The sequence below is a fragment of the Chelmon rostratus genome, chromosome 17 (assembly GCF_017976325.1).
Source record: "Chelmon rostratus isolate fCheRos1 chromosome 17, fCheRos1.pri, whole genome shotgun sequence".
Taxonomy (NCBI): Eukaryota; Metazoa; Chordata; class Actinopteri; order Chaetodontiformes; family Chaetodontidae; genus Chelmon; species Chelmon rostratus.
This window is the reverse complement of record NC_055674.1, coordinates 17970372-17995191: the sequence shown is the minus strand read 5'-3', so window position 1 is coordinate 17995191 and position 24820 is coordinate 17970372. Positions and strand designations below refer to the sequence as shown.

General features: G+C 44.6%; 2 protein-coding genes across 2 annotated transcripts; both read left to right on the top strand.

Moving 5' to 3' along the window:
• The first annotated feature begins 621 nt into the window (after positions 1–621).
• Positions 622–3038, top strand: nol12 (nucleolar protein 12). Its single transcript, XM_041957314.1, has 6 exons — positions 622–770; positions 1467–1572; positions 1673–1721; positions 1827–1972; positions 2150–2244; positions 2548–3038. The coding sequence occupies exons 1-6, from the start codon at positions 661–663 to the stop codon at positions 2741–2743; spliced, it is 702 nt and encodes a 233-aa protein (XP_041813248.1). The 5' UTR covers positions 622–660; the 3' UTR covers positions 2744–3038.
• Positions 3039–10250: 7212 nt separating this feature from the next.
• triobpb (TRIO and F-actin binding protein b) lies at positions 10251–23770 on the top strand. The gene is made up of 13 exons (XM_041957299.1): positions 10251–11020; positions 13767–13823; positions 14210–14278; positions 14438–14527; positions 14753–14862; positions 15928–16369; positions 17287–17539; positions 17803–17914; positions 19858–20017; positions 20454–20555; positions 21900–21986; positions 22410–22614; positions 22757–23770. The coding sequence occupies exons 1-12, from the start codon at positions 11015–11017 to the stop codon at positions 22569–22571; spliced, it is 1650 nt and encodes a 549-aa protein (XP_041813233.1). The 5' UTR covers positions 10251–11014; the 3' UTR covers positions 22572–22614; positions 22757–23770.
• The last annotated feature ends 1050 nt before the right edge of the window (positions 23771–24820 follow it).

Sequence of the window (24820 nt, the reverse complement as noted above, 5' to 3'; positions counted from 1 at the left end):
TCTGATAATGATGGCTGTGTGAAGTTTGTTGGTTTCCTCTTTCACACTCTCTGTGTGGCTGAGTGATGAACACTGGACTCCTCAGTCTAAATGAAACACTTGCAGGTATTCGCAGAGAGGTGACAAGCCTGGATACATAATGAGATCCTGCCACTGGAGGGAGTGGAAAACAGCTGATTACCACAAAGGTGTTAGAGGAGTCAGGAAGGTGCAAGCACCAAATTAGAAAATATCAAATAAATGCAAGGATGACAACAGGCAGGCATCATATCATGATTAACAAAAACACAGACCTTCTAACCTGATGAGAGGTTGTATCAAATTCATTCCAATTAATGTCTCAATAAGATACAATGACTTGCTATCAACAGATAATGCAGTTGAAGACAATATGTGGACAATACACAAAACACACAATATGTGTGTTACAGTTGCAATAGCACGTCTTAAAACAAAAGCATTTATTTTAGGTCAGATGTGATTACACTCACTTCACAGTCCGAACATCTGTCTGGACCAACAAAGTCATTATGCTGTCCTCAATGTTTTGTGTGTGCGGAACGCTTCATGCTTTGTCGTACGTGTTTCTAGTCGGATCTATATGACGAGCTGATACAAGCAGAAGCCGGAAGTACTGTTGGGTAAACTCACGTGTACAACATGAAAAATACCAAAAAACACAATAATGTGTCCAGTAAGGCTAAATTCAAGCCAGGGTCCAAGAAGAGAGAAAACAAATGCATCGTTATGTTTGACGACAAAGACAGACAGTAAGTTAATCTGCTGTTTTTTTTAACATTTGGCTGACGTTAGCTAGCATCTTAGCGTTAGCTAACCTACAACCTACTTCTATATCAGGCAAGCATTAGCTTTTAAGAATTGTTATTATGTCAAATTGTTATAACGTTATCCAGAATATGTGTTGTGTGTGGATTGTTTATGACAAAGCCAAACCAGGCTTTACAGTATGTAAATTATAAGAATACACTTCACAATGCTGAAAAAAAGGAGTCTAGCTAAGTTCTTCACATTCTCACGTGTAAAATACTAAGCTTTGAAACACTATTGTTGTGTTGCGCTAAGCTATTGCATTCACTCATTTACAAATACTCCATAATTCTTCATATGTTTTCATTTGAGTCACTTACTGTAATATATGTTTACTATGTTAATTTTATGTTGTAAAAAAGAGTTGTCTATAAAATGTACTAAGCTGAGTTTGATGATAGATTGTTTATTAACTATTCATATACAAGTTGTGTGTGTGTGCGCGCATCACGAAAAGGCAGCCAATGGGCTTCTAGCATCTTCTAACCATACATCATGAAGATGAAATGAAAGATGAGATATCACTCGTGTACAAAAATGTACATGATTGTATTATAGTAGCTGCTAGAGGTATCATTTATTCCACACAAACCTGCAGACACTGGTTTCTTAATTTTCTTTGTCTTCTGCCCTGTCAGGGAGTATTTAACCGGTTTCCATAAGCGAAAGGTGGAGAGGAGGAAAGCAGCGGTAGCAGAAATTCAGAAGAAAATCAAGGAAGAGCAGATCAGAGTCAGAGAAGAAGTAAGTGAACAGTAAAAGAGCAAAGAGTTCAAATCTGTTTTGTGTCGACACAAATTGAACTGTTAGTACTTCACGTGTTCGGTTATGTGTCTGCTTTCAGAGGCATAAGGAGTACATAAAGATGTTGAAAGAGAGGAAAGAAGCTCTTGGTGAGTTACAATTAAAAGAATGTCGCTGGTCATTTTACTGATTTGTAACACTTGAGAATCTGCTTATTGCTTTGTTTTTTTTCCTCTTTTGATCCCATCTCTTAGAGGCAGCTGAAGATGATCTGGAAGAAGCTATAACCAGCACAACGGAGGCTGTGCAGTATGATCACCCCAACCACACTGTCACCGTGACAACCATCAGTGATCTTGACCTCACAATGGCTCACCGCCTTGGACCCGTAGCTAATCAGGTAAAACAGTTTAAACCTTGAGCGATCGTTTTGTTCGTCTTAATCAGGCTTGTGTGCAGGTTTTACTGCTTGTCAGTCTATACGATGGCTTTGACAGTAAGTGATACTTAAGTCATTGAAGAATAATGATACTGATGCCAATAAAACTCAATTAACACAAGAATCTTTGCTTTCAAGGTTAATGGGGAGGCTGAGGATAAAGAACAGGGGGAGGAAGAGAAGGAGAAAACGCAGATGCCAAGAAAAGCTGGGAATCCCATCATCAACAAAAAGTAAGCTGTTCATCATGCAGATTGCTGCATATTTTTTATTATTATTTGGTCTTTGGTCTTCAATACTTTTGAAGTTTTGGCTTTTGGTCAGACATCACTTTGGCCTCTGACAACTTGATGTAATTTTTGAGCCTTTTTAAGCTAAACGGCTGATGAAACGTTGCTTAATGTACTGTATACCCCAACAATACACTGGTAAAACAATGGCTGTCTTCAGATGTTCCTTCAGTCTGTCTGTCTGTCATCCTCCAGCCCCTCTCACTCCAGCTGCATTTCTTTTTTTTCTCTCCCCTGCTGCTACAGGATCCGCTCCCTGACTGCGTCGCTCAACGCTTTCACCAGCAAGCAGAAGAGGAAAGGGAAGCAGGAAGGCCGACGAGGACGAGGCCGTCCGACAGACAAGAGACGCGGTGCCACAGAGGGTAAAAACAGAGGCGGGAAGACCAGCAAGTGGCAGAGACGGCGAAACACTGGGAAAAGGGTTCATTATCAGGACTGAAAGAGCGCGCAGGAAATTATAATGTAGGCTTCCAGCTTTGAAGAGAGTTGACGACTTGTGCCAGCGTCCCACAGCTGAACAAATTGGACTTTTGGAGTATTTCTGCTCCTGTGTTTCAGCAGGATTTGCTCAGAAGCTTTCCAAGTGTCGGTCCGTCTTTCATGGCATCGCTCAGTGTTTCCACAGTACCTGCCTCTTGAAACCTTGTGCCCAGATGTGTACCTTTGTATCTTTCAAAGCTGTAAATTGTTTTTGTAGTGTTACTAAGTTTTCATTAAATAAAAGATTAATCTTACTAATGAGCTTTTGATGCAGCCACTGTCAGTGTGCTCTGTGTGGAATTTTTTCTCCTGCCATTGTTTAATAGGAAACCTGACACTGTTGTCAACATCCTCTCGAGAACATCAGGAAATCAACCCTTAGCTCTGTGTTTCCCCATAGCTCCGTGTTACCTGTGTGTGATCTAAAGGAGAAGTGGCCAGTGTGTCTCTCATAGAACCTTATTCCTTATTGGAGAACCGTATACTACACTTCCAATGGTTTTAATGTATGTTAAACCCCCACCTCACCAGTGTTTATTTATTTACGTTAACCTGAGCCAGCGTGTGCCAGCTGTCACTAGCATGAGCGTTTCATTTCGCTTTCTAAAGCCCATGATATTTAATACAACAGCTCAATGGAGCAACCGGCAGGCTACTGCCTCCATGTTGGCTCTAGGTCCGCGCGTGCTTCAGGGTCTCTCGCTGTGTCAACCGAGAGCCGTCATGGCCGTCATGGATGCTTCAGTTTCACTCATTGTCAGAAGAGCCAATCGGATTGATTTGAGAGCTTGGCAGCTCGGGAGGACAGATAGCATGGAGAAGAGGAGGCATGTGCCTGATGGGGGTCTGGTGGGCAGTTTATCCTCGGACTCCTGATGATGTACAATGTGGAGCTGACAGCGGGAGCCTCTCTCATCAGGTACTGCTCATCAGCTTTCTTATCATTTTGATATCAAAGTCATCACCACCTTTTTTTCTTCCATTTTTATTGTCCTACTTGTTACTGTCTTAGTAGATTAATTCACTACTAGAGGCTGAGCTTGTAAAAGCTGTTAGATTGCAGTGCATGTGCATGTGCTTGTGTTTGGTTGTAATGCTACTCTGTGGGGAGCTTTGACAGTGCTCTGACTGGATTGTGTTTCACTGTCCTCTAGTGTGATTAGTTATCACCTACCTTAACAGTTCCGCTATAGATCTTACATGAACCATGAAATAAAAGATCCTCTTATCTATTCTGAGCTGCTTCCCTGTGCTTACACCTCACCAGCAGTGCAGTGTCACAGCCAGACTCAGCAGCATGTAGGGTTGTTTTATTGTCAGGAAAACTGTCGTAGATTTGCACTTTCTTATTTCATCTCACACTTAAGTAAGAGGCTCTGCAAGTTTGGAAAGTATTTCATTCAACAGGTCTCTTTGCATCAGCAGATAACACTATTATAGTTGATTTCACAAGTGCAACATAAATTTCCTTGGCTAAGTCACTGCAGAATTCTTCTGGTTATACTCAGCAGAAGGGTTGCTTGTGTTGTTACTGTTTCCTTTATTTGTCATTGTGATCCCCCTCCTCGCCGTGCTGTTGTTCCCCAGGATGCGATGATCTTGCTGGTTCCCCCTCTGCGCTCACCATGCCCCTCTCCGGCGATGAGCCCATCTGCCCCAAGTTCCAGCCCAACATCTTTGACCCCTCCCGCTGCCACGACTGCCTGCGCCAGAGGCACCTGCACGCCGGCGCAGGGGAAAGCACCGAGGCAGCACCACAGCAGAAATTCGCAGCAGAGACCGGAACTGGGGCTAAAACCAGGACTGATGCTGGGATTGAATCAGGCAAAGGAGTGTTTTTAACACTGATCCCGTCCCAGGCAGAGGAAAGAGACACCAGCAGCAAGGTAAGAGAGAAGAGAGGGCCGGAGAGGAAGAGGGAGGGAGATGAATGGGGCAGCTAGGTAACAGGGCAGAGATGGGAACAGGAGAAGAATAAATGCTGAGTGATGGGATTAGCCTAGCTTGAAGAAAAGGTGAGCACACTGGACGTCACAGGTGAAGTAAGCAAGACACTGAGATTAGATGTGAAGTCAAGGGCAACAGAGTGAGGTACCACTGTGATGCCTGACTCGCGGTCTTACAGATCAGAAATCATGCACAGTTTCATGGAATACTTTAGAAAAGGATCTATTTAAGTTGGCCTCTTCTGAGACAAAAAGTGACCCGAAAATCATCACAAAGGTCCTTCTGGTTAAACGCAGTCGATGAAAAACAGTCCATGATGACGTGTGTGATTGTTTGTTGCCTGTGACTAAATTAAGAAAAGGTCAGAGATGGAGAATGAGACTTAAGGAAGAGAAGAGCAGTGCCTTCCATTATAAATTAATGAAGTTGGATCACTTACTCCCCTCCTGGGAATCACTTGTAACAGTAGACAGAAGGATAATGTACAGAAACGATGGGAATCACTCGATACAGTATTAAAACTCTAGCAGCTCTACTTTTTTTTCTCTTTTTTGTGCTTCTGTGACATAACCGCAGTCATCTCATGACCGTGATTTGTTTCAGTCCATAGTATATCTTGAATTGTGCCCCCATACTTTGTAATCCCTTACCTGTGGTTCTCTGCAGGTTGTAAGGATCGATGCCACTTTCTGACATTTGCAGACAGTTTTAGATTCTTTTTGAGACAAGAGGCAAGAAAAAAGTGATGAAATGTTAATGAGGAAAAGCCGCGAGCCAGGTCGAATTACAGAGGTGTAACCCTAATCGAACAGCAGTGTGTGTGTGAGTTTGTGTGTGTCAGGGAGGACAGAGGGGACAGACACGAACCCTCTGCTGGAGGAGATGGAGACACACAGACAGATCTAGGACTTTTGTGTACTGCATGGGCTCCTTCACTCTGCATGTAAAAAATGCTGCCACTTGTCAGAGGTTTCATATTGACATGTTGGTGAGCATCGCCTTGGCGGTACAGTCATCAACGCCTCTTCCTCTCTGACTTGCAGAGAGACGGAGTTCGCTGCGACGATGTGATTGGCCCGTGTCTTGCCTTGTCATCCTATCAGGAGGACTCTGATGGTCTGTCGGTGGTGAGCAGCTGCTGTGATGTCAATGGAGGCCGTCTGGGTTATCAGGAGAGCTCTTTGTGCATCCTGAGCCCCGACTGTGAGCTTTATATCTGTGACGGCGACGACGACGACAGCACTGACAGGTAGGCATACTGGATGGTGATAATAAGTCTTGTAGGAGAGCTTGTGCTGGTGGAATTATAGACTTTTATGTATTATTAAAATGCTTTTGTGAACTAGATTGTCACCACAGGACTGCATAATCATTTAAAAACTCTGGCAACTACTGTAGTCTGCAGTCATATTCTGAGTCTTACTGCTCACCACGCTCTCCGACCTAAAACATTAATGCTGCGTGAAACACTTATTATACACATATTATACTGATTTAATTGTTCTCTCTTTTCCATCTTTGGCCTCTTACATTTCTCCCCCCCTCCCATGCCCTCCACACTCTCGATCTCTCACCTTTCCATCCCTACTCTTGTCATTCTTCTCCCATCTCCTCTTCCACGTAGCTGTCGGGACCAGAGTGACTACCAAGAGTTCAGCGGCTCCGTCAGCGCAGAGGACGAATACCTGCCGATCCGTCGCAGTTCCACCAAACTCGGCATGACCCGGCTTGACCCGCCACCCCATCGGCCCAACCCTCGGGCTTGGATGGATGAAGCTCGGAGCAGAGACAGCTTCAGTGGTCGATCAGGTATGTGAAAGCTGACCTTGTATATTGCTCCGTTTGTTGATTGTTTCATTCACTTCTTGGCAGATAAGGAGCTGGAAAAGATGCAGGGTTAGGAGCATAGTAAGGAGAAGGAGAAACAGTATCAGCTGATCTCTTATTGGAAAATACGTAGCTCTAAATATGAGTTCTGTGCACCGATCCTTCAGTAAACCTATGACTTACAGCACTTGACCAATCCATATCCAGTTACAGCCAAAGGTGTTCTTTACTTGGCAATACTGTTTGATGTCACCAGCTGAGGTGTCTCAGAGCAATTATCAGTAATACAATATCTCTCCATTTGTGTCAGGAAGCCTCTGGTTGTTGCTCTGCAGTTGAACTTTGACGTGTTCTTTGTCCTCGTTCTATTTCTGTCACACTGCGACTTCCTGTTTCTTCCAGGGTTGAAAGACGACAGAGAGAAGCGTGAAAGTGGCTACTTCTCCCTGGGGAGGGCAGCGGGCGCCCGTTTACTTGACAACAGCCCACCTGCTCCTTTTCGCCATTTTGAGAGAGGGCATCCCATCTTCAGCAGCCGAAGTGTAGAGCCCAAAGACACCATCCCGTTTAGAAACCCTAATCTTGGTGTTGCCTCTGAAAGGCAGATAGTGAAGGGTCTAAATGAGGACCTGCCAGTGGAAATCCCACCTCCTGACCCCTATGAAATTGCCGTTGAGGTTGAGGCACAAGTTGGCCCCCGGTCTCCAAGTCCTACTCCTTTTAAGATTGCAGAGTCGCTGGCCTCCACTGGGAGAAAAGGGTTCAGCAGTTCATATGGCCGGGGAAGCCCTTCTTATGTCTCCTCCCATCAGCAGTCAGGACGATTTGATTCGTCAAGGCAAGGCTCAGCCCTGCAATCTCGCTCTTCTTCTCCCTCACGTGGAAACATACCATTCAGGCGCAGCGAGTCCGCCGCCTCTATCAGCAGGCATAACTTTGATGATGGAGGGCGGACTCGGGGGATGGAGCCAGGATCCAGAAACTCCTTTCAGGGCACACGTGAGCGACGTGTTGAGTCGGGAACTCTGCCAAGAAACTTTAAATCGTTTGCAAGTTCAGTCAAATCCCAGCCCAGCACCACGTCTGATTTTAGAAGTGCCTTGAGGAAAACTGAAGTGAGTGGGTCTTTGAGTGGTCGTGGGCGTGACAGCAGAAGTTCATCCCCATCAAGAAGGGACTGCAACCCTTCAGGCCAAATGTCTCTTCACAAAATCCCCAGCAGTTCATCTAGAGGACGTGGGTGCGACACTCGTGCTTCGTCTCCGTCCAGGAGAACTTCCACCAGCCCGCGTGACGGTCACAGTTCCTCACCACCGAGGAGGAATTACAGCTCGTCTAGCCAATCCCTCCTTCATAAATCTGAATCAATTATGTCTCTCAGCGGACGCAGTCACCATGGACGCTGTGGCTCCCCCATCAGAGAAGGCTATGACATTGAAAGCCAGGCACTACTACGTAACCCAACAGCCAGGAATGGACTAAATGACCAAGAACACGAAAGCCCCACCGTGTCTCCATCCAGACGGGGTTATGACACAAGTCAACCTGTGCACCGGAAGACTGAATCGAGCACTACCGGTGGCAGTCGAGGTCGGGACAGCCGTGGTTCCTCTCCTGGAAGGAGAGGCTATGAAACCCCAACTCAGTATCAGCTTCGGAAAACAGACACAGGTGGCTCGTTACATGGCCGTGTTCGAGAAAGTCGTAACTCGTCCCCTTCGAGGAGAAGCTATGACGCTCCTTCTCAGTCTTTGCTGCGCAAGTCTGAAGTAAACAGTTCTGTCAGAAGTCATGGTAGCCACAGCTCGTTACCTTCGAGGAAAAGCTATGATGCTCCTGACAAGCGCTCACTGTGGAAAACGGAAACTAGCTGCTCCCTTAGCAGTAAGAATCACAACAGCCGCAACTCCTCTCCCTCTAGAAAAAGCAACAGTGACCCGCCAGGCCATTCAATCCTCAGAAATGCTGCTAATGGAGATTCCAGCCATTCCTTTCAGAGAAAAAGCACTTGCCATAACTCAAAATCTGATTCCAGTCACTCTCCATTCTCCTGGCGGGAATCAGCTCATTCCCACCGCAGCTCCTCATTATCTCGTGCTGCTTCACCCTCGAGGCAGACCACAAACGGCAGCAGAACAGCTTTCGTCACCTTGGAAACACCCAGAAGCCCTAGCAGTATCAGATCTGGGGTTGGCAGACATGGCCATGAGGATCAATCCCGTAATGACAAGAGGCTCTCCCACCGTCCACGGAGCCCCTCTCCTTCACCTCAGATTCAAATGAGGAGGCACACCTCCTCCCAGAGCTCCATGGAGTCCTCAGAGTCAGGCCAACCGTTGGTGGGGTCCAAAGGACGGCACAGGGAGGAGTATGCCATGATGGCGGACGTGCCAAAGGTCAAAATGATCCATCAGAGAGAGGGACCGGGCCTGATGGGGCGGCCTCAGATCCAGCAGCCTTCTCGGAGACAGGAACTCTTTAAACCGGCCAGGTCAGCCTCATATTACACCACAAAGAATGAAAGGAGTGGTGCTGGCAAAATATTTAAATACTACATTAGTCAACACTGCATTGTGAAAGTTTCAGTTACATGCATGTTCATGGTGTTTAGTGGTGTTCTTCCACACCATCAGACTGAATACACTTGACCAAACACTGATAACCTGCTCTGCTGTTTCAGCCACTCCCTGAGCAAGCAGCCGTCCAGAGAGTGGGAAGATACAGGAGACACTGAGCGAGACTGGCACTATGGCGGCAGTGGGTATCTCTCTAGAGCTCACTCCTCCACCTCTCTGCAGGTATGCTGGCAGGGGACCAGGAGAGTTTTATTAAAGGATGAAAAAGTTAATGAAGCTGAGTGTGAGCAGTTGTTAGGATAGAAAGGGCTGGGAACTGAGCATTAAAGCATTATGCACCTTTCCCCCCTGCACAATGTGATCCCACAAGCTGCCGCCCGTGCTCTGTGGTTTCCACCCGCGTAATGTGTTAATGCTTAACCACATCTTCCCCATATCGTATACCAGATTAAAAAAAAAAGCCTGTGGATGTGAACTTCTGAGTTTTCTATGTGCGCTCGGTCAAACATTGCCTTCATAACTACAAGCTGCTCCTTTCCAGAGGTCTGGCAGTCCCACGGCAGATGAGGGCTCTTCTTGGAAAGGTAATCACCACAGATCAGAACAAATGCAGGTATGTGATAGAGCCAGCCCATTGAAAGTATGTATGTGGACTCTCACTATGTGTATGTGTGTATGTGGAAACAGCCACAGATATGGGGGGGCGAGGTTACAGCTGATTTTGCTCTTATGTCTATAGTGAACAAAATACTGCACACCTGTAGCACACACGGTTCAATACAAGTTTACAGCAGCTCAGCCTATTTCAGCTTACACTATCTTTCTGTTAAACATTTACCAGACGTGGTGACAGCTTGTCCAGCGTTCACACAGATCCTGTCTACAACTGTAAAGCTTTTATGTACCTGACACCCTCAGCAGCTGCTGTGTCAACAGCATCTCCAACTCTCTTAGAGTGATCTTTCAAGGCCTCCTTCTTGAGCATCTATAGACTTCGCCTACACCCTGCAGGCATTTCATCAGACTGACTGAGCTTTGTCAATTGTGGTCTGCTGGGGCATGTGTTGAAATTCCTGAACTGAAACCAGTAGCTACCGTGAGAGGATTTTGGAGGGGTGGGGGTGCCACTTTGTTTGCGAGCCCAGGCGATTTTCAGGCAGGAAAATAATACAGCAACCAAATTTGTTCGGTGTGTTTGCAGAGTTGGGGATTACCAAACTTTTCTTTGTCGAGGACCCCAAAAATTTTCCAGAGGCTTGGTCCCGGAGAGAGGGAGGGAGTGAGAGAGACCTCAGGCTGAGCGCTCACTTTAAACGCTTTCGTCCCCTGATAACCTCTTACACATCGGAGCTACATTGTTCCTCGTGTTGACGGGGACCCTTCTGGATCCCCCTCAGCCCCCGAGGTCCCCCGGACACAGGCTTCAGACCCAGCATCGTGCGGTTAGGTCGGGCTGACTCGATCTCTCCAACGATCTTCGCGGATCCGCCCAGGAAGTGGCCGAGAGAGAGCAGCGAGCGGAGGCGCAGCCGAGTCAGAAGTGCGTCGCTGTCCGCCCACGACTTGTCAGAAAGTTGTGAAGTTATTAATTTTGGACACCGACAGTTTGTCCGTTGAGTCGGATGAGTGCGCTCCCCCCTTAAGGCTGCAGAGAGCCCGCTGCGGACGCTGGCGGTTCGCTTGATCAGGTTAACATGGGGATGAATGGCGGGGCTTTCTCTGATTTCGCGTAACGTCTGTGCCCTGCGAGAAAGTAAGGTTTTTAGCCGAGAGGTGTAGCTCAGCCGAAAGGTGGAGAGGAGAAGAAGAAGGGTTTTATTCGCAAGAGGTGACGGTGTTTTTCTTTTGTCTCTGTCTCACCGCCTCTGGATCCTGTTATCATGACGGTAAGTTGGTTGCACCTTGAAAGCAGTTCTGTTTTTCCTGTCTGTCACTCCTTCCTGAATACAACGTTATGTTTTTAAATATATATATACTGAACATACTGAATGAACCCTGTGCCAGGAACTAACCATTCACGTATTTCACTTTGGTTGAAATGTTTAGTTTCTAACACCGGCTAATGTGGACTGGATAGCTAGCTTTTAATGGTTTGTTTGATTGGAGGGGTGTCCACGTTAGCGCTAACTGAAGTGGGCACATTTCCAACTTACTGCTAGCTTAAAACTGAAATGTTTGTGCCGTGTTGTCACTTTTATCGCCCACCCAGCTGAGTAAAGACTTTAGTCTTTTTGTACGTTTTTGTTCCCGTGACACGTCTTACAAATCCATGCTGGTCTCCAGGTGTTGTGTACTTCCGTCTGTTTACCCCGCGTTGTTTACAGTAGCAGCAACTGCCATTAGCCATTAGCTTGGACTGTATATGTCAGTTTGTACAGACAGCTGTGACATATGTTTGCACACAGACACTTGGCAAGAAAACCTTGGAGATTTTTTTTTATGTGTATATGCAAAATAGCCTGGAGGTAGAGGAACTGTCATCACAATGCATGCATACATGTGTCAGTACCCTGCTTCATACTGTTCAGAAAGGGGACCAGCAGAAACAAGTGGAGGACCATACATGCTATGATAGGCCTAAAGGTCAAGGCTCACCAGACAGAACTCCTCTATTGTGATGGGAGACAGGAGGCAGTAAGAGTGGACATTGTCTCAGACTGTCGCCACTGTTTGACCCGCTTCCCTCTGTCTCTGACCTTTCAAGCAAAGTCACTGATCTGAGAGCACATGACAGGCAGCAGCACTGTAGGGTCATTCATAACAGTTGCTGCCCTTTTTTTCTGTGCCCTCCTGTGGCTGCTCCCTGACCGAGCTCATGGGCGTGTGCGGACCGGACAGCATTCATTTATGATGAGGTTTGACACATGGCTTGCTCCAGTCGTTCACCTTCATATACATACACACTCATCTGGAGGTGAGGAAGGAAAACAGACAGAATTAAACGGCCACCAGTGATGAATCCCCTTAATTTCAGCCTCTAAAACAAGTGTCCTATTGTATTTTTAGTTGGCACCTGAAGATCCAGCCATTAGTATGATCATGATTGGTTCATATGTGTGTGTGGATACCCAACAAGAACTAAAAATTCCCACATTGCCACATCATTTATTCATGCTGAAAGGAAATTTAGGCTTGTCAGATTTAGTAATCCGCTGATATATTCTTTACATGGTGTTGCTAACTTCATTATTCCCCATGTACAGTCTATTGGCAGTCACCAGACCTTAAAATTTGTTAGATTAAAGAAGATGAGTGGCATAGATGAACTGGCTTATACAGAGGAAAAAACTGGGTGGTACTGTGGCTTAGAGGAACACAACTGAAGCCAGGAAGTGAATATAAATACAGTAAAAGGGGTGGTTAGAGATGACAGGACAGGCAGAGAAATTATAATAGAGTGCAAACAGAGAGGGAGCAGAACAACTTGATTTAGCGAGGGAATCAGAAGTAGCTGCAGTAGAGAGAGAAAGCTGGGGCTGAGATCTGAGATGACGTATACATAAAAAGATTTAAAAGTGTGGAATGCACACGCTGGCGAAAGAGAGATAAGCAAAGTGAGGAATGCATACTGGAAAAAGTTGCCTAATCTTAATCTGGGATCACCACATCTTCAGGTACCAAGAGTTTTCCCTCTTCCTGCCATCGTGTCAAAAGCGAAAACAGGCCTGTTGTTTCTGGCAGTACTGTAGGGTGGCTGAAGTAGCTTGAGCAAGAGATATGCAAAATATTTGACAGTGTGCAACAGTGTTGAGTTATGAACAGCAGAGTTACTTTAGACACTTGTGTTCCCACTGCAAATTTCCCCAGTTTCCAGATCACCCCTCCCATCACTAATGGATGTGCTGCTCCGGTTTCTAATCTTTCTCTCTGTCAGATATTCTGTCCTCAGCCTTTAGAGGCATACTTGTGGTTTCCTGTTGGTTCTCACACCTCAGATGTATCTTTCAGTGCGAGCATTGCCCTTTTTTTTTCATTTATCTGCTATGCTGCAGTGCAACAGAGCAGCACTCTGTTACATAAACACCATGTTGTTGAGATGCTATATTAACAACAGGGCTTTATTGAATGGTTGAAATACAATATTGTCATCATGTTAAAGTGTTAAAACCAATTTAAAACAGTAGATAACTTTGTGATCAAAATGTATTCATTTGATCCAAAAAAAGTGTTTTAAAAAGTATATAAGACAATTAGAAATATACCAGCACTGACTTCACTAAAGAAAAGCAAGTCTTTCCACGATAGAAACTGGTTCATGTCCTTTGTGGCACAATAAAGGTGCAGTATTGTGTCTGTTGTCTTCATGCACAATGATAGAATAAACCTGTGGTGGTGTGGTCGCTGCTAATTTCTCATATACAGATAGAGTTACATTGAGCATGCCCCACCCTTCATTGCCCGTTTTTTTTATTGAGTTTCGTGTAGTCATTTCTTTTTCCCCTCTTCCTGTTCGCTGTCACTGGATCTTTATTCTCTGTAATATCCTTTGAGACTTGCTTGTGATGAAGGATAATACAGATAAATGGCCCCGACTTACACAGGCAGCAGAGTTCCTTCCGTCATGTTTCCTATTTGTAACGTTTCTGTCAAGCGTTTGGATGAAGCTGACTCTGTGTGCTCTCCGCCTCACAGCCTGACCTCCTGAACTTCAAGAAGGGATGGATGTCCAAACTGGACGAGAGTGGAGAGGTAAGGCCCAGGGAAGCTGAATGTCGTGCTCCCTCCATCCCTCCTTCCTAATGAGAAAGGTTGAGTGTAAGGCGATAGTGGCACACTGTGCTCTTTATCGCAGTAATAGATTCGTGGCTTGAGGCTCAACAGGTGTCTCCTCTCTTCGGATGATATGCTCGAGCGAATGAGCTTCTCACTTCACGCATCGCGCGCTGTTCCTCTGCCGTTTAATCCGGGGCCTTGCTGCGTCACTGTGGTGTTGACCAGGCTTTAATAACAGTGTATTTAGTGTTGCTGTGTCAGGCACTGTCATCGTAGTGTTTTGATGGTTGCCATATTTGAACCTAAGAGGGGCTGATCTCAGTTCAGCCTTGGATTAATTGATATCTGCTCTGTTTCTGTAGTGGAAGAAGCATTGGTTTGTTTTGACTGATGCGGGACTGAAGTACTACAGAGACTCGAGTGCAGAGGAGGTATGTCTTTACATTTTTTACATTTTGTAGTAATTATGTTCATTAAAAACACGTTTGGTTGAGCACTTGGAGGATAAAAAAACTTGTATTATGACAAAATACAAGTTTTTATACATACAAAGTGCAAGAGAAATGAATCCTGTCTCTTTCTCTGTACAGAAAGATGACTTGGACGGGGAGATTGACCTAAAATCCTGTGTGAAGGTTTCTGAGTTTGATGTGGAGAAGAATTATGGGTTTCAGATACAGGTGAGTATCTCTGTTACACGTCTTTTTCTCTCATAGTGTGTGTGCCTGATTTTCTTTATGTTCATCCCTATCCAGCCTTAACCACACCCACTCTCGATTTCTACTTTTCTTGATATTCCGCTGTCATGACTGACACCTCTGTCGGCATCTCTTCCACCTCTCTCTTTGGACCTGTTCTGTCACATCTTTGTGTCTCCTGAACCTGTTTCCTCTTTTGTTCTGCAGACGCGGGAGGCCGCGTTCACGCTGTCCGCCATGACAGCTGGGATCAGGCGGAACTGGATAGAGGTTTTAAAGAAGAGTGTCCGGCCCAGCAGCTCTCCAGACCTCACACAGTAATTAACAGTTTCATTATACTGAAGTTTAAGTATAACTATAAGTAACATTAGGAGTATAAGTAATTGTGGGTCAACAGCAGTTTCTAACTAAAATTTCTACTTCACAAGTTGAATATATTTCATACTTTGCTCTGGCTGAAATATATATATATATAAGTAATATAATGCTCTTGCAGTTAAGGCAAGCAATAGTGCTAGTTAATAGACAGAAAATGAACTAATTATATCTTATAACATGCACACAATTTTTTCATCACTTATCATGTTGGAACACTTTCATGTCCCACCTTAGTGAAATCAAGGGGGAACTTGGTTTTCCTGAAATATTTTTTTGCGTTTTGATTTTAATCAAAAGAAGGACAGATTAGATTTAGCCAAGTGTAGTAGCTCTGCTTCTTACCTTGAAGTGTGAACAAAACACTCAGGTGCATCTGCAAAAAGTTGCTGAAATAGAAGCACAGGAATTTTTTTTCTATACTCAAAGTAGCTTCACTCCCATTTGCCCGCTGAGCTATGTTGACATTTTCACTTTGGCTCGGGTAGCTCGTGAGGGCTGTTTGCCACTGGCTGACTCTAACTTTCAACTTCCTGCCCTAAGAAGCAGCATCAAGCTGTTTTTGAATATTGTTTTAAGGTCGGTTGCCTCAGCCTGCCTGCCTGAATTGCTCATTTCTGGTCTGTCTTCTGCTGAGCCTTGGCTAAATACAGTCAGATAAGAGGCTCTGTTACTCACATGCACCAGCAACTTTGCCTCTTGAGAGTCACTGTATGCTCTGGCTGTTGCAGATGAATCAGAGTTTCATTAATTACTTGGGGTTTCAGTGTATGATCTGTTTTCATAATGACTCACCATCAGCTGTGCCTTCAGTGTTCATGTTGAGGCTTTGTGTGCTGTTGACTTACTTATTGTATCAGCCTTGATGAATTTGTGATTGATTGATTGCTTCTTTACTTTATTAAAAAATAATTTATGAAGTCCTCAGATATAAGAAGAAATCACAGCATTATTTATATTATTTTGGTTTTCTTGATTTATAATAATTTGTCTCTAATTGTCTCTAGACTACCTGACAGCAGCAGTGACAAGGAAAACTCCCATTCTCGCTTGGTGCTGTCTTCCCGTCGGCCGTCATCGCGTCACACAGACTTTCAGTCAGAAGTTCCGACCACCGCCCCTCCTGCTCAGCGCAGGTTCGACTATGTCGAGCTATCGCCTGTTCCCGCCTCGTCCAGCCCTCTCCCGGCCGGTCAGAGAGAAGCGGGCGAGGGGCAGGGCAGGGAGCACAGCCAGTGGCAGGAAGAGAGGACCACGAGCAGCCAGTGGGACGCTGTGCTGTCCAGGAAGGGCACTGGCGTGGGATCGAACCAGAGGCTGCGCACCGCGGAGGAAATAGAGAAGAAGTGGGCTGAGATCGAACGCATGCCGTTAAAGGAGATGAGCTCCTTCCCGCCAGCGGGAACGCTGTCTTCCAGCCAGTCAGCCAATGAGGCGCTGCAGAGGGAGGTAGTGCGTGGAGATGATTTTCCAATTTGCAAATTAAATAAAATGCAAATTAACTCTTCATCTGTGCAGATGAAGTAAACACTTCCTGTTTCTGCCTGTTAACACTTCAGTCGCTATTTTTCTGACTTGCCTCTGCTCTTCAGCAGTGTTTTCCATCTAAAATAGACAGTGAAACATTAAAAAAGAAAGATTAGAAGCCTGAGCAGAATACAGATAGTGATATGGGACACACTGCTGAAACTCCTGTCTGTTCTTTTTTGACTCTGTGTGTTGTGGTTTGTGTCTTCGGTTTGAACCTGATTGCAGTCTCTGACACTAAAGCTGTCTACACGTGATTCGCAGACAGCTGCACCACGAGGCTGGGCGAGGAGCTCTGCTAGATGCTGATATTTCATCAGATAATTAATTTAGTTCGGAAACAAGAGCTGAGATTCATAGAGAAGCCTGTGTGCATTTATTCTTGACTTTCACTAACATTACAATGTGATGAAAGTCGAATGCTTCCTCTGTGTTTAATCTTCTTCTTAAGCTCGAGTCTAATTAGGTTTTGAAAAGTCAGCAGTGATCGGGGTTTAAGTTCAAAAGATTTGAACTTTGACAGCCAGCAACCATAAAGTCCAAGAGTTGCACAATGCCACAACGATAGCAGTGGACAGAGCGTTGGCATCATTAGTCTGTCCATAGCAAAACAATGTCTCCATCTGGTGCACAGTTCTACCAGTGATCATGTGCAGATCACGTGTTGGCAGTGGGACACTGCAAGTTTATTCTGTTTGCAAGCCATACCTCACAGTTGGCATCCTTTTTCTTAATATTCTGCTATGCTAATGATGCTAATCACATAATGAATCCATGGGCCTCTGTCCCCTATGCCTGTCACTCAGTGAGCTTTACCTCTATCTTTGTCTTTTTCTCAGGTGGCGTCACTGAGGCAGCAGCTGGAGCAACTACAAGGAGGGAGAGGAGGAGGAGGAGGAGGAGGGAGAGGTGGAGGAGGCGTGAGGGGCGGCTGCGGCCCTGAGGCCCCCTGCGGCCGCAGCCTGGCAGCCATGGAGCGCGCTCATCGGCAGGTGCTGGAGGAGCTGCAGAAGCAGCACGACCGCCAGATGAAGGAGCTGGAGACCGAGAAGGACCGGCTGCTGCTTGAGGAGACCCAGGACACCGCACGAGGTCAGCGGGCCAGACGGGGTAGAAAAGAATATCAAGACCACAACAATTGTGAAGGCATTTTTTTTTTTTGACTGTCCAGACCTTTCTAATGCAAGTTAAGGCTGGAAACCTTTTTGGCATTGAGGTTTTCTCAGTTGGTCGTAATTTCTTTTACCCCCCAAATGTCCCTGCATTTTCCCCAATCAGGAAAGACCCTGCTGCGCTGTTACGGCTACCAGGAGATCATGTAGAAATTGTGTCACGTTGGTGTGTTTGTGTTTCAGTGATGGAGGCTTTGCAGAAGAAACACAAAGAGGATCTGGTGAGAGAGGTGGAGAAAGTCAAAAGGCTGAACAGCGGGGTGATAGATTCACAGAGTTTGCTGCTCCAACAAGAGTAAGTAACTGAATAAGTTCGTGCCAGTGTGGTAGAGATGTACACTTGTCAGCCAGGTGCTTGGGTGCACAGAGAACTGGCTAGCAACACAATCAACCAGTCTTAATGTTTGTTAGCGCAACACAGAACCCTTGACATTGCTGACACCAGTGGTGAACATCTGCTTAGAAACAATAATAGAATATGTTGATTTATTAAGTCTCAAAACACACAGTTTGCATTCATGCAGAAATTGCGTTTTTCTTTTTTATTTAACCAGAAAGTCCATTGAGATTGAAAACTCTTTTCCGAGGGAAAACCTAGCCAAGACCGTACACCAGTTACTGTTTAAATAGAAATAAAACTCAGCAGACAGGGAATACAAACATCAAATCCACAAGAAGGAGACTAAATCTGGCTCAAGTAAGACAGGGTCATTTCTCTGTTATGTGGATTTTGAACTTAGCTTTAAATTTTTTAAAAGGGACTTGGTTATTAATATGTAGTATGCTCTCCAGGGAGTCCAGGGAGCAAAGTAGGAGTAGGCTTTTTTTCCCCAGGTCATTATAAACCCTTGGAACCTGGTAAGGAAGCACCTGGTGGAGCTGAAGACTGCTGGAGGTCTGCGTCAGGACATTACATGAGGGGAGTTTACCCAGCATGGCCCTCAACACAAAAATATTCACATGAAGTTGTCTTCGCAGACTCAGTCGAATCATAAAGTGTACAATGATGAGTTCGGAAACCAGAGCTGGTTCTACATCGTAGAGCACTGTGGTCCACAGAATCTAAAACTCGGAGTGTACAGCAGGCAGCCACCACCAGCCTGCACAAGTTTCTTCCTGGCTAACGTGTTCAAACAAGCCCTACTTTAAAAAATAAAAACCTATTCTTAGTTTCAGCTTCTTCACAAGATTTCCAGCGTTGCACTTTAAAAGAAAGCTTGTCACCCAACCAAATACCCCGTTTAGTGTAGAGTGTAGAGGTTTGTGTTACCTGGGGAAACATTGGTAACGAGTCTGATTCGCAGGAGTGAACCGCTTCTCTTTCACTTGGGGCCTTTAGTCCATGTTGCCTTGAAAATAAATTGCTGGTTGTAGCCTGGCCCTCGGCCGCAGTCGGTGCAGGCCAGCACTGGTAATTTATGTGAATAGCTCTCTTGTGCTTTAAAGTGGGAGCTAGTTGGCCACGAAAGGGTTTTCTGTGAAATAAAAGGCAGAATTTGCAGACTCCACAACAATCCAGGCTTCCTTGTCTAAGCAAGGCCATTACCGCAGCGGCCACTGGGTCCTGTTAGGCGCTGAAGGAATGCACAAGAATTTGGTCATGGATTAGTTTTCCTTTGTAAGCTTCACAAGGCCTTTGACACAATGCTGTCTCAGTGGCTGCTACTGGAACCTGCATTTTAGAGCTTAACTGTGTTGCCTACGCTGCGTTTTTTGCATGCTCGTCCTTATTTTTGTGGTTATTGGTCATGAGCAGTAAAGATGTTTTAAAGCCACAGCAGGAAATACTTGGCTTGTAAAAAATGGAAAAAGAACCACCCTCATACTTTTTCACTGTGTGTTGCTGTTATTAAATGTAATCAATACTCTATGATAATGTTACACTTGCTTTAGAGGTACTCAGTAAGTGTAGAAAGCAGAAAAAAGGAGCTGCCACTTAATGGGAGGATTTCTTGCAAGATTAGTTTTGGTTGTGTGTGCATGTTGTGTGAAAAAAGGTCGTCCCAGCGGAGCAGTGCTGTGCCGTAGCTTTGCATCTAATATCTGAGCCTGATCACATGTTGATTTCTGTGATTCTTTCTTGTTTTTCCTGCTCATATAGTCAAAAGAAAGCAGATGATGTCACCTACATTCTGTTGTAATTGTAACCGACGGCATCGCAGTTGTTATTTCTGCCGTCTAGTTCACAAAGTATGCAAAATGCACAGTTTCATGTGTTTTAACAATCCATTTGTGCAGGACGGAGAGTCAGGCCATCCAGAGGGAGCTGGCCGGACTGTCTGAGCGCTACTCCCAGAAGTGTCTGGAGCTGAACCGAGCCGAGCAGAACAACGCTGAGCGAGAGAGGGAGATCAGCCGCAAGGAGAGAGATATGGAGCAGCTGAGGAAAGAGAACCAGGTGAGCGAGCAGCAGACTCTAAAGACTCTGTCCTCAGAGGAACAGGACGGACAGTGGAGCAGTCTTTTCACGTTTAAGTCAAAACTAGCACAAAATGAAGCATGGTTCTCCTTCATGTTGCACTGGCAAGTGAAGTTCTGCAATACAGTATGACATCTTTATGGACTGTGTAATTATAGGTGTTTGACTTTAGAGGGTTATGAAAAGCATGGACCCAGATGTGGTGTGAAACCCTCACAGGAACATTGTATACAATAAGGGATGAGTGAAAGGTCACATTTTGAATGTGTTACTTTGCACTATCCAAGCTAAAAGAAAAAGAAAAGGTTGCAGTTCTTTGTTCTTTGAGACTGTAGTCTGGCTTTTGTCTTCATGGTATATATGCCAACCCATGGGCATCATTCAAATAGTAAGGACTGAATATTTTCCCTTGCAGGACTTAAAGGCCCGTTTGAAGGAGGAGATCAGTCGAGTACAATCTACCGTCACAGATCAGCGCTCAGAGGACAACAAAGACAGGATGCCCTGTGAACTAGAGGTAAAGGCTCTTATGCTGAATGCTTGAAACTGAAAGTGGATGAGGGGGAGGTCGGTGCGTGCCCGTTTTCTGTAACTCTCTGAACTGACAGCCAGATCCATCAGATGTGCACAGGTGTGAAAAGTTCCCCTTCTTGCATTAAAGTTGAAAAAAGGCTGATGTGTGCAAAAGTCAACACTAACAGTAACTGTGGACAAATGTGATAATCTGAGAACAATTACAGTTTCAGTTCTGATCTAGTCCAAAAACATTTGTCTAATATGGATGAGAGAAGGTGTGTTTTTATTGGATCACTCACAGAGGTACCTGCGTGTAACAAAGGGAAAGCATCAAATACTTGAATATAGCCTTTTCTCTTTTGAAAATTCTTGTTGTAGCTTGACATATTGTACACCAAACTGTGCATCATATTATGCACCGTACACCATTACACCTAATCCATTAATGAGTTAAATATGATGTTACTGTATCCCACAATCCCTCCAGGCCCCAATCAAGGCGCCTTAATGTGGCGGCAGCTCTGTCCATCCCTATTAAGTCTATAAACTCTTCCAACAAACTGCTGAACTGAAACAGGTTCAGTTCCGTTGAGCAGCAAGACAACCTATGTTGCACATCTCAGTTTCCTTACAGATAACCCGTCTGTTTTGTCTCCTACTTTAAATTGCATTTGATTTCATTGTGTTGGGCTGGGGCAAAAGTCTCAGTAAATACCTCCAAACTCGATTAAACCAAATTAAAAGTGAAGTGAACTGACACTTTAAGTGAGAGCAGTGAAAGAAATCTCTTAAGAAACTCTCCAACCTCTCAGTTAGCCAAGTAAAGCTTTGCAGAGGCTGCATCATGTACATGTGTTCAGCATGGCTTGCAGTGTTTGTGTCACAGTAAGTGTTCACATGTTCAGGAGCACACTTAAAAGTACAGCACTGTCCAAGTGAGTTAAAAGGTTTTGGTGAAGGACACTGAGCCAGGCAGACTTCTAGAGGAGCATCAGTCTCAGAAATAGGCACCCGGCCTCTGAGGGTCATTATAAAGAAAACATATGGTAGCAAAACTGTAGCAGTTCATTTACGCTCTTTCTCGTTACTAGACTGTTGCAGTTTTCAGAACGCAAAGGGAATGTCGTGATAAACGGTAATTGGCCAAAAGCCCAAATCATGTACTCTGGAAACGACTGAGAACTGACTGTTTGTGTCATAAATCAGCCAGAGCATAATTGCTGAGCATTTCTGGTGGACTCAAGTGATAATTATAAGGATTTAGGATGAGAAAAAGATGGTTTGTTTTCTTTCTTTTTGGCAGCAAATGACAACTCCACCATGTTGTTTTGTTGTTTCCTCCCAGGTTCTCCTCAGGGTGAAAGAAAACGAGATAGAGTACTTACACAAGGAGATCAGCTGTCTGAGGAACGAACTGCAGTTTCTTAACACGGTACCGTGTGTGTGTGTGTGCGCGCGTGCGTGCGTGCGTGCGTGCATGTGTGTGTCCATTTGTACAAGTACGTACTTTTTTCTGTGAACCCTACACTATTAGATGAATAGCGTGGAATGTTAATCCTCATATCCTTGAACAGGTCTTTGTTAATTGTCTTATAGTCTGGAAGCTTTCAGAGAATGCAGTGCAACAAATTTCTTTTTGGCTTACGTTGCAAACAGCAAAAACCAAGTTAATTAAAATTACCCCATAAATCTATGCAGTTGTCTTACGTGGCCCTTCTTAGATTTCCATGTGCACTGGGCATCTTCATCCAGTGAATTTGACGAGGTCCAGCACTGCAGGATGCTCTGTTGTTTGTATTACACTGTACATGGTGTGTCAGAGTGGCTGTGACGACTGCCACCCTTTGCCTCGCAGGAGAAACGGCTGGCCTGTGAACGATACACGGAGATGCATGAGGAGCTGAATGGGATGAAGGGCCGGAGCGAGCGAGAGATCCAGAGTCTAAAGGAGCACTTGAGGCTGGCCATGGCTGCTCTGCATGAGGGGCAAAAGCTGGGTAACAGCCTGGACCACTGAGAGTCTGCAGGTGGTACCACTGCTCTGGCAGACAGAGTGACAGGTGTGGACTGATGTAGAACAGAGAGCATGCAAAGTCGCACTAATGCGACCAAGAAGTCCCGCCTCTCTGAAGCTTTTGAGAGGCGGATATTTGTTGTTTTTGGTTTTTTTTTTTCATTCGTTCTGTGTTTTTTGAGTTGCAGGTGTGTCCGCACTGTGATGACTGAATCAAAGAGCTGTACAGAGAAGCAGAGGAGGTGATTGTTGGACCAGTACAGATCCGGCTGTGTGGGGACCATGATAGTGCCTTAGTTTTCAATCATTCTGCCAATGAGCAGCAGAGCGTAGCTGTTAGCTGGTTTCATTACACTGGGCCACACATGACATGTAAAACTGCACTTTTTGTTTTTTAGCATAGCTCTCGCTTGCTTTTAGTGCAAGCATGTGTGAGTGCGCATTTGGTCTGAAAACTGGAATACTTGTTGAGTGACATGTATTTTTTTTTTATCAGGTAATGTAGAGTTCATACTGAATCAGCTGTATAATCGTCTCATTGCCTCTGTGTCTTCTGCCTGAGACACAGTTAACATAACAGCTACATAAGAGCTACTGTCATCTCCGTTTTCTATTGTACAACTTCGAGTCGTGTTTACTCTGTGAAAATGGATCATGCTTCTTTAGAAATGAGAGTTCATCATATGCTGTAATTATTATTATTATTTTTTACCTGGAGACAAGTGTGCATATGTAGTATTGTGTTTGTGAAAATGAAATTCTGAAAAAATATATTGGGATTAATACAGGACAAGACAGCAAACTTTTCTTATTCCTGACAGGCTGAATTAGAAGTTGATCTATGATTACAAGCAAATTCAGGCTCAGCTTTCTTTGAGGATGCTTGCAAAAGCTGTTGAATGAATGTTGTCCCGCATCACAGATGTGTTTTATTTTTTAAACCGTGGCTGAGAAGCAGGAACTCTCAAGCTTCCAGTCGCCCCTGGTCATTATTGGCATTCAAGTGCCACGGTCACAGCAAATGACAGGTGTTGCATCGATGAGCCAATTTTTTTTTTTTTTTTTTTTATTGACAGCATGAATTGTGACAAAATGACTTATCTACCTGCCTTTTGAAAATATTTTCGTATTTAATGTACTGTAGAGCCTGTATCATCTTTGTAAATTATACACATTTTTTGCAATCAGTAAAATAAGTTCAACAGAAACATTTCTGTCCTGTGCATTTCATTTCAGTGAAGCTGTACGTTCAGTAATATAGAATAAACTGTATGATGCCGTGCAAATACATACTACCGAGCGGATGTTCAGTTCTTGTTGAGAGCAGTCATTTGTGTTCTACGATGTTATGAGACTGCACATGGTCAGACGTTCCAAAAACCCTCAGTGACAGTGACCACTTTTCCAGCTTTGACACAATGTGAGAAATATGATCTGTCCCGTTCGAATCTCCTCAGACACTTTCAGATCCATCACTTTGTGCTTAAACAGTTCCCTCCATACCCTCACCTCAATGTAGGACATTATGGGAAAAAGTACTAGAAACACATCCACTGTGAGGGACTGATCTCTACCATTCGCTTTTAGACTGTGTATGTAATTAAAACTAATTGGGAAAGTGAATGGGAGATTAATTAAACAGAGGATTGGTGGGCAGGCACACTGAATAAGGTGAACAGCTCTACTGTTGTGCCAGACTTTGTCTCATTCAGTTTAAAGTTGTCCACAGGATTATCTGAAATGTTTCCACATCATGGATCAAGTTGCAACTGCTGTGGTTGTACTGAAGCAGACACGTGTTTTTGGCTTGTGTCAAACTTCGAAATTTTTAGTGCTATGTTTCTGATATTCCAGCTAAAGTCCTGGAGATCAAGGCACAACCTTGACCTCTCCTGGCAGTTCTTGGAGTGCTGCCAAGCTTATCTTCTATGGCCCCAGAGAAAGAGACATTATTGTGGCTTGCCACTCTTGGCTGGGTCGTATCCTACCTCACCATCTCGGTCTGCCTGGCTAAAGGATGTGATGATTTTCTTGAGACTTGAGAAAGATAAATATGCACTTAGAGGATATAATGATCATTTCGCTAAGCAATAGCAACCTTTTTTTCATATTTTAACAACCTTTCTGTGTTGCCTCTGTAATAAGATTCACCTGTCTAGTCAAATTTATTCATTTACCTGGTTATTCCCTTGTCGGTATAGTTGACATCACACTGTCGTTTTACAGTAAAATTAACTGTAAGATAAAATTAC